The sequence below is a fragment of the Thalassophryne amazonica genome, chromosome 10 (genome assembly GCF_902500255.1).
Source record: "Thalassophryne amazonica chromosome 10, fThaAma1.1, whole genome shotgun sequence".
Classification (NCBI taxonomy): Eukaryota; Metazoa; Chordata; class Actinopteri; order Batrachoidiformes; family Batrachoididae; genus Thalassophryne; species Thalassophryne amazonica.
This window is the reverse complement of record NC_047112.1, coordinates 83,802,015-83,812,177: the sequence shown is the minus strand read 5'-3', so window position 1 is coordinate 83,812,177 and position 10,163 is coordinate 83,802,015. Positions and strand designations below refer to the sequence as shown.

General features: G+C 39.7%; 1 protein-coding gene across 1 annotated transcript in view; it reads right to left on the bottom strand.

Annotated features, from left to right (window-relative positions):
- Positions 1–647: 647 nt before the first annotated feature.
- LOC117519075 (cytochrome P450 2J5-like) overlaps positions 648–10,163 on the bottom strand; it is a 29,909-nt gene continuing 20,393 nt past the window's right edge. Inside the window, exons 7-9 of the mRNA XM_034180378.1 lie at positions 4,578–4,765; positions 946–1,087; positions 648–843 (exon numbers count right to left, since the gene is read on the bottom strand). Of these exons, the coding sequence (XP_034036269.1) occupies positions 668–843; positions 946–1,087; positions 4,578–4,765 (506 nt within the window). The 3' untranslated portion in view covers positions 648–667. The remainder of the gene's footprint in view (positions 844–945; positions 1,088–4,577; positions 4,766–10,163) is intronic.

The following is a 10,163-nucleotide window of genomic DNA, read 5'->3' as shown; positions in this document are numbered from 1 at the left end:
TCAGTGCTGAGCTTTAATTTTGTACTTCTGTTACTGGGCATGTCTAGACTGCTTTGTCCGGTACATGCGACCGGTTTTGTTCAATGTTAGCAAAAATCCATTATACAAAATCCGTTAAATATGGTGTTTATTACATGGAAAACCATGCAAAAGTATTGGGACATTTGCTTTTGTCCGGTGAGTGCGAATATCCCGTTTATACAATGAGGGTTTAGGCAAATTTTACTGTACTTACTGGAGCTTTTATTACTAAGATGTCATCAGGAACCTGACTGATGACCATATTCTGTGCCCATCCAGCCGCGAAGAAGCTGTAGGCATCCACAATTTTATATGCCTTCAGGGCTTCTCCTGTGTAGGGTGATAGAGTGTTGATAAAGTAGTTGGAAATGTCTGGACATCACACATCTGGCTTTCGCTCAAAATCGATAAAACTGGTGAACTTCTCGAGGGAAATATTGTAGGGATCCACATTGATTCTCTGTGTTTTTTTGAAATACCTGTTTTGATGTTCCGGATCAAGCGCTTTTGCTAATCGGTTAAATAAGCTTGGCCGTTTGCCGACAGTCCAGCATCAGCCACGCTGTGGTGTACACGGAGTTTGCCGTCCAACATGGCTGCGTACACAAAGCCGTGTGCACATTGTCTATATCATTTTGCATATACTTCAGCGAGCTTTGGCGTAAACCTTAAAAGGGTGGGGCACACGTGTTAGTCCTGTAATTCCTTCTGTACTCAGTTCTACTTCGTCAGGAGTAGAGAATGAGAACTTCTGTAATAATCCGACCAGAAACAGGAAGATCTCCATCCTGGAAAGGCTTTCTCCAAGACACACGCGTTTCCCTGAAGAATCCAAAGACACAGCCATTAGACCCCAGGATTATAATGTATATTTGGGATTTATCACGCTGCATGTGCTGTACATTTGGTGAGAATGTAGTTCACCTGCAGAAAAAGGAAGACAGGCCTCCCTCTTCACAAATTTTCCATCAACACTGAGAAAGTGTCCAGGGTTGAAGGTGTGAGGAGTCTCCCATTGAGTCTTGTCAAACATTACAGAGGTCAAGGTGGGCATCACGGTAGTCCCCTACAAACAATTTTCATTTATGCATTATACCATTCACATTTTCCCCAAAAATCATTAAAAAACGAATGAAAACATTGAGTTACAACTGGCAGATCCACTGACCATGAAGGACCACAGAAAACCAGTCTGTCTGAGGACTTGAACACTAAATGTCAATCGGGGCAAACCGTATCAGGTGTACGTGAGAGTAAACCTAATTTGGCAAGATAGCATATGACAGGTGGCTGCAGATTTAGTCAATTGAAAAGAAAAAAAGCTTGAAAAAAAGTTTACACGTGTTCAAGCTTGTGATGTAATCTGAATACTTTTGAAATACTTCAAAATCAGTTATTGAAAAAATGTACTGAAGACTAATAATGGACATAACTACAAATATTAATTTCTGATCAAATGTAAATTAAATTACAAATTTGAACATGCTATCTCAAAACATCCCTCCAACCATTTCCCAAAATGCTTACATTATCATAGTTAAAAAACTTGTGAAGCCTTCTGCAGCAACAGCTGAACATTTAGTGACATTAATATAAGTCATATAAGATTGCCAGTTCAAGGCCATCTCTGCCCAGTCCAGCAAAACCTCAGAAAAATGTGTTTGGTAGTATGGATGATGTTTTATGATTGATTCTAATACTCTGTCATGCTCTGGGGAACCTTTTTCTAGCTCCCCCCCAAAACAACAACAACAACAATAAAAACAAAAACAAAAAACAAAATGGCATACCAAATTTCAAATATATTTAACAATTACTTCTACAAGGGGGCAACTCTGACAATTTTAAAAATGAACATCTTTGTAATATTCAAAAATATAGTTTGAAACATTGTAATCCTTTGATAAGTAAAAAGTGTGCTCCATACTTTGGCTGTGGAGCTAGATTTTATTTATTTATTTATTTTAAACATTTTCAAGCATGTTTAGGGTGTAATTAAACAATAAATGCATTAAGGAAACATTTTCTTTTTTTTTTTAACGTTAGAGCTGTATCCAGTAACCTACAACCTCTATTCCAATGATGTCGGGACGTTGTGTAAAATGTAAATAAAAACAGAATACAATGATTTGCAAATCCTCTTCGACCTATATTCAGTTGAGTACACCACAAAGACAAGATATTTAATGTTCAAACTAATAAACTTTGTTGTTTTTGTGCAAATATTTGCTCATTTTGAAATGGATGCCTGTAACACATTTCAAAAAAGTTCGGATGTGGCAACAAAAGACTGGGAAAGTTGATGAATGTTCAAAGAACACCTAATTGGACATAGGTGAGTGTCATGATTGGGTATAAAAGGAGCATCCCCAAAAGGCTCAGCCCTTCACAAGCAAAGATGGGGCAAGGATCACCACTTTGTGAACAACTGCATGAAAAAAAATTGTCCAGTAGTTTAAGAACAATGTTTCTCAACATTCAATTGCAAGAAATTTAGGGATTCCATCATCTATTGTCATCACCACTGTCAGTTAACACAGTTCATCACTACATCTACAAGTGCAAATTAAAACTCTACCATGCAAAGTGAAAGCCATATATCAACAACATCCAGAAACGCCGCCGCCTTCTCTGGGCCCGAGCTCATTTGAAATGGACAGATGCAAAGTGAAAAAGTGTGCTGTGGTCTGATGAGTCCACATTTCAAATTGTTTTTGGAAATCATGGATGTCATGTCCTAGAGACAAAAGATAAGTCCAACAGTTTAAGAACAATGTTTGTCAATGTTCAATTGGAAGGAATTTAGGGATTCCATCATCTACAGTCCATAATATAATCAGAAGATTCAGAGAATGTGAAGAACTTTCTACACGTAAGCGGCAAGGCCGAAAACCAACATTGAATGCCCATGACCTTCGATCCCTCAGGAGGCACTGCATTAAAAATTGACATCATTGTGTAAAGGATCTTACCGTGTGGGCTCAAGAACACTTCAGAAAACCACTGTCAGTTAACACAGTTCATCGCTACATCTCCAAGCGCAAGTTAAAACTCTGCCATGCAAAGCAAAAGCCATACATCACCAATATCCAGAAACGCCGCCGCCTTCTCTGGGCCTGAGCTCATTTGCCTGAGCTCATTTGTGTTGCTCCAGGTTTTGGAGCAACACATGCTGCCATCCAAGCAACATCTTTTTCAGGGATGTCCCTGCTTATTTCAGCAAGACAATGCCAAGCCACATTCTGCACGTGTTACAACAGCGTGGCTTCGTAGTTAAGAGTGCAGGTATTAGACTGACCTGCCTGCAGTCCAGACCTGTCGCCCATTGAAAATGTGGGGTGCATTATGAAGTGCAAAATACAACAACGGAGACCCCGGACTGTTGAACAACTGAAGTCGTACATTAAGCAAGAATGGGAAAGAATTCCACCTACGTACAAAGCTTCAACAATTAGTGTCCTTATTGAGTGTTGTTAGAAGGAAAGGTGATGTAACACAGTGGTAAACATACCACTGTCCCACCTTTTTTGAAATGTGTTGCAGGCATCCATTTCAAAATGAGCAAATATTTGCCCAAAAACAATAAAGTCTATCAGTTTGAACATTAAATATCTTGTCTTTGTGGTGTATTCAGTTGAATATAGTTTGAAGAGGATTTGCAAATCATTGTATTGTTTTGATTTCAATTTTTCACAATGTTACAACTTCATTGGAATTGGGGTTGTACAAAAATAGAATGGACTACCTTTGTTTTTTTTGTTTTTTTTACAAACTACATTTGAGAAAAAAAAAAGAAGCGCCTTGTACAGGAGGTTCAGGTCAGGAAATAATGGAGACCTTGGAGGTAGAAAAAATTAGATATTCATTACAATGGTGTGATGAAAAATTTAGGAGGGTATGGTCTTCTTTTTATAATTTGAAGGAAGGGATGGGATAGAATTAAGTTAATGGGACTAAGTTGATATAAAATTCCAACTATTAATTTTTTATTATTCTTTGATGGTTTGTTTTTTTTTTTTGTTCTGTAGTTGTTAGTTTTTTGTTGTTCTGTTTATTCTATATGTGTAATATATATGTTAATATTTTGAGTTTAAGGTCCAAAGCATAGATGGTGTGGTAGAGCTTTACCTATTCAATCATGTTCTGTTATACTTTTGCTGGATTGTATAAAGAAAAATGTCCAAATAAATAAATAAATAAATAATAAACAAAATAATGGAGACCTTTGTAGATTATGATTAAGCAGTGTCTAACCTACTTATATAGGCAAAAATGCAGTTGGATGTCAGATATTGAGAGCAAAATTGGTTTTAGAAGCATTTATGAATCTTCAGCAAATTGTCTAATTAACAAGTCTGTTTGGATGATTGTTGTAAGTGGTTGGTGGTAACATTGCTGATTTTGGTTTAGGGCAACATGGGTCCTTAGAGTATGGGGCAGTTGAGGTTTGTCCTTCAGCAAGACACTTATTCCAAAAAACATCTGTTCTTTGGTGTAAATAGCCCCCACACATCAACCCCGATATGTACATGAGAAATGGTTTATAATATGTGCACCTTGGGTATAAAGTAACCTCCCAGTGTTGTGTCCTTGGTAGCCTTTCTGATTCCGTTGAGAGGAAGAATATTTCCCATCCTCTGGACCTCATGGATCACAGCGTCAGTATATGGCAGGTTGGGTCTGTCAGCCACAGTTGGGGAACGCGTCTGTCCGATCACTCTGTCTATCTCTTCCTGGACTTTCTCTGGAAAAAAGCCATTTTTACTGTATTTAAGTTGATCATGTTTAACATGAGAAAGCTTTTTAAATCTAATGTTAAAGTTTGACATAATGTGGACCACGTAGTTACTCATTACACATTTCAGCAGACAAACAGTTTTAAATTTCTGCAGAGTTGTCTTGGAAGAGTCCTCTCTAGCTGTTATTCCTGAGCTTTGGCTTTTTTCTCCACATCACTAATGGGTATTTTCCCTCATCCTTTGGCAGGATCCAGATCATGCTATATATATATATATGTACCAAGCAACAGTGGTGTTGGCAGATACCAGGACCCTGCGATTGGTAACAACATCTCACAAGCAGCTTGACTGCCTTTATTTTATATTATAGTCATTGTGCACGTTAATAGATCCTAACATGGTCTAAAATAGTCATACCAGCTTCACTGGTCCTCACTTCTCTGTACCAGAACCCCACATTTTTGAGAGGAAAATTGAAATTTAAAGTCAGGACTTCCTATGAAAACTGAATGTTCCCATTCATGTCCTCATTCACCCCAGCTGAACTCCAGACATTCCCTGTTGTGGCTGGCATCATCTTGGTGCTGCTTGCCAGCAAAGATAAAGCCCAGTATAAAATTATAGCATGGATGACACAAACCAGAACCATTAAAGTTTTTAATTCCTTCTACCAACAAAAGTTTTGGGGGGTATATAGGAGTCACTCTGTCTATTCATCCATCTGCCTGTGAGTTTTGTAAGCACAACTACTAAACCAGTTGGTGGATTTCAATTAAATTTCACACAACTGTGGAGCACTATTGTACCCTTTTAAATTCATTTTATTAGGAAACGGAGGGGGCCACGGCCTCAACTTTATCTAACTTCTGGGTCTTTTAGTGAAGCTTAGGGCTATTGGCCGGCGATCACCTTATTTCTTTTGTTTTTCTTGTTGCTTAATGCTGACAAATTATACTGTATTTGTTGTCTTTCTGATGCCTGATTGTTTTTTTCTTTTTTCTCTGTTTGAGGTGTGGCTTCATCCAGAGATGGGTGTGGTATCTGTTCCTGAAATCCTCCTGTCCTGTGCACCGACAACATTTCCTTTACATTCATTTTGTGAATTTTTTTGTAATCTCTGTCGGTAGCATGGCCCAACCAGAGGGTCACCCCTTTGAGTCTGGTCTGCTTGAGTTTTCTTCCTCAAAGGGAGTTTTCCCTTACCACTGTTGCCCGTGTGCTTGCTCTGGGAGGTTGGTAAGGTTAGACCTTACTTGTGTGAAGCACCTTGAGGCAACTTTGTTGTGATTTGGTGCTATAAATGAAAGTAAACTGAAAAAAAAATTGAACTGAAATTATTGTTTGAAGATTGTAAAAATAATTCCAATGTTACATCTTTAAGAGCATATACTTAGAATTTTGTTGTTGTTGTTTTTAATGATTTCATATTGGTTAATTAAACAGACTTGTTTTACTTTTCAGTTCAGAGCATGAGCAGTGTGTTAATTCACGGATTTTATCGAAAACAGATTGACTTTCACTGATGCACTGTACATGGTGCCAACTACTATGGAATAGTGGAGGAGGAGGGGATTGTTTTGTGATTTCATTTTTTTTTTTGTTCACTTTAACATTCATGCCTTATGACATCACCAGGATCTGATGAAGTAAAACAGAATTTTCACTGTCTTCCTCTGTAGATTGTTGGCGATGATAGTCATTTGTATTCAGACAAAGGTATGTAATCTTCCAAATGTGAATCTGGCATTGTTATAGCTCCCGTTATCAGAAATATCCATCTCACTGCCATCAAATATTTAGCTGCCAAGAAAAGAATAATTTATAACTTCCAAGGAGGTGGCCAGTGCACTTGTATCCAGAACAGACGGTTTCAGGTTCAAGACCTCCTGTGGAATTGCATCAGGAAGGGCATCTTGTGTAAAACTTGTGCCAAATCAACACTAACATCTGCGATACATCCGCTTTGGTGACCCTGAGTGGGGGAAGGAGAAACTGAAGGTACCCAGTACTTCATGTTTTCACTGAGGTGTCTTGCTCATCTTGGGTTTTATACATAGAAAATTTCACGTCTTCATAGCTTTTAAGAGAGAAGGGGCATTTATATAAGGACCTGATGTGTTATGACACCATCAGAGTTTTTCACAGTACAAATTTAACAAAATCCTTAATTGTACAATTTAATCATCATAGTAGAGAAGCTTGAATCTTCGACTGGACTGGGTTGCTTGACGCAAGGACGTTTTGCTTCTAATCGCAGTGTACAGCTGTGCTGTATGCCGAAGAAAATTAGACATGCTTAATTTCTTCCGTCCTACGTGTGTAGCCCTCAACATACTGCTGTGTATTGAGAAAAAACTCCACATAAACTGGGGCAGAGAGCTACTCATTGCAGCGTAGACGATACGCTGGCTATTGACTAAACAATTGCTCTAATTAGCACCTATTGTGCTCTAGTTAGCACCCTCCTAATGACAGGGCAGCTGGCCCTCCTAACAATGGCACTGACACCTCACCTGATGACTCTTCTGACGATGTGAATGACTCATTACCATGAACAAAAGACTGAAACTACTTTGACCTAAGTACCCCATTGTAAACGGTGGACAAAGTGTGTCTCAGACCCCCTCCCCGGATGAGGCTGTGTTTCAACTGTTTCACATACAATGGCTCCTTCACTCCTCTCTCAAACTATTTCTTCTCTCTGGCTAAGATTTTAACTTCTTTGTCCTCAGACATGTGGTTAGTGTCTTTAAGGTGGAGATGAACTGCAGATTGAGGTCCACCGGCGCCCTCTCTGCGGTGCTGGTATAGCCTTTGGTGCAACAGCTGCTTAGTCTCACCTATGTAGTGTTTGTTGGAGTTTTCCTGACATCTGACAGAATACACTACATTGCTCTGTTTGTAACTAGGGATCCTGTCCTTAGGGTGAACTAATTTCTGTCTCAAGGTGTTAAAAGGTTTAAAGTAAACTGGGATTTTGTGCTGTCTGAAGATTCTCTGTAGTTTTCCCCCTACTCCTGCTAAATAAGGGAGAAACACTCCTCCTCTCCTTGGCTCCATCTCCTGTCTGTCTGGTCTCCTTGTTCTTTGGGACTTCTGCACTTTATCCAGGGACCAACGTGGGTACCTACTAGGGCTGCAGCTATCGAATATTTTTGGAATCGAGTATTCTATCGATTATTTTATCGATTAATCGAACAATCGGATAAAAAAGTACTTTTGTATTTTTAAACAATATCAGTAGTGGCAGGGCTCTCCCTAAGCAATGGCACAATGTCGCTGTGCCATCATGCAGATTTTTAAGTTTAGGATGTTCCCTCTCTCTGTTTTCCAAGGTAATTATTTATTTTTTCACATTATTAAGAGTTTTGGAGCTTTGCCGAACCATAAGCCCAGGCGCTCTGTGAAATCTTCAGTCTGCTGACAGGACATTCTTTTTTTTCTTATTACACATTTCATTTGCACTTTTTATTACTGTGATTTATTCAGTGTTTAGTGTATATTTCTTCATGCTGTACAGAGCAGCTCAAACCGAAGTCAAATTCCTTGTTTTCTGTGGATACTTGGCGAATAACAAAGCCTTTGAAAAAACAGCTGTGGAGTGCAACATTTCCACAACAGCTGCACTGATAAATTAACTCTACAGCCTGTTGATAAAAACTCTTTTCAAATCTGAATAGAGGCATTTTTTTTGAATAGTTAAACATGATTAATTTAAAGTGCTTCCTTTCGCTTCATCTGCGGAGGTGGAGAGCAGCCAGTGGAGCAAACCATGTTTAAAAAAAAAAAAAAAAAAAAAAAAAAAAAAAAAATATATATATATATATATATATATATATATATATATATATATATATATATATATATATACTCAACAAAAATATAAACGCAACACTTTTGGTTTTGCTCCCATTTTGTATGAGATGAACTCAAAGATCTAAAACTTTTTCCACATACACAATATCACCATTTCCCTCAAATATTGTTCACAAACCAGTCTAAATCTGTGATAGTGAGCACTTCTCCTTTGCTGAGATAATCCATCCCACCTCACAGGTGTGCCATATCAAGATGCTGATTAGACACCATGATTAGTGCACAGGTGTGCCTTAGATTGTCCACAATAAAAGGCCCCTCTGAAAGGTGCAGTTTTGTTTTATTGGGGGGGGGGGATACCAGTCAGTATCTGGTGTGACCACCATTTGCCTCATGCAGTGCAACACATCTCCTTCACATAGAGTTGATCAGGTTGTCAATTGTGGCCTGTGGAATGTTGGTCCACTCCTCTTCAATGGCTGTGCGAAGTTGCTGGATATTGGCAGGAACTGGTACACGCTATCGTATACGCCGGTCCAGAGCATCCCAAACATGCTCAATGGGTGACATGTCCGGTGAGTATGCCGGCCATGCAAGAACTGGGACATTTTCAGCTTCCAAGAATTGTGTGCAGATCCTTGCAACATGGGGCCATGCATTATCCTGCTGCAACATGAGGTGATGTTCTTGGATGTATGGCACAACAATGGGCCTCAGGATCTCGTCACGGTATCTCTGTGCATTCAAAATGCCATCAATAAAATACGCCTGTGTTCTTCGTCTATAACAGACGCCTGCCCATACCATAACCCCACCGCCACCATGGGCCACTCAATCCACAACATTGACATCAGAAAACCGCTCACCCACACGACGCTACACATGCTGTCTGCCATCTACCCTGGACAGTGTGAACCGGGATTCATCAGTGAAGAGAACACCTCTCCAACGTGCCAAACGCATTCACTGCATGAGGCAATGTGAGCATTTACCCACTCAAGTCGGTTACGACGACGAACTGGAGTCAGGTCAAGACCCCGGTGAGGACGACGAGCATGCAGATGAGCTTCCCTGAGACGGTTTCTGACAGTTTGTGCAGAAATTCTTTGGTTATGCAAACCGATTGTTTCAGCAGCTGTCCGAGTGGCTGGTCTCAGACGATCTTGGAGGTGAACATGCTGGATGTGGAGGTCCTGGGCTGGTGTGGTTACACGTGGTCTGTGGTTGTGAGGCTGGTTGGATGTACTGCCAAATTCTCTGGAATGCCTTTGGAGACGGCTTATGGTAGAGAAATGAACATTCAATACACGAGCAACAGCTCTGGTTGACATTCCTGCTGTCAGCATGCCAATTGCACGCTCCCTCAAATTTTGCGACATCTGTGGCATTGTGCTGTGTGATAAAACTGCACCTTTCAGAGTGGCCTTTTATTGTGGGCAGTCTAAGGCACACCTGTGCACCAATCATGGTGTCTCATCAGCATCTTGATATGGCACACCTGTGAGGTGGGATGGATTATCTCAGCAAAGGAGAAATGCTCACTATCACAGATTTAGACTGGTTTGTGAACAATATTTGAGGGAAATG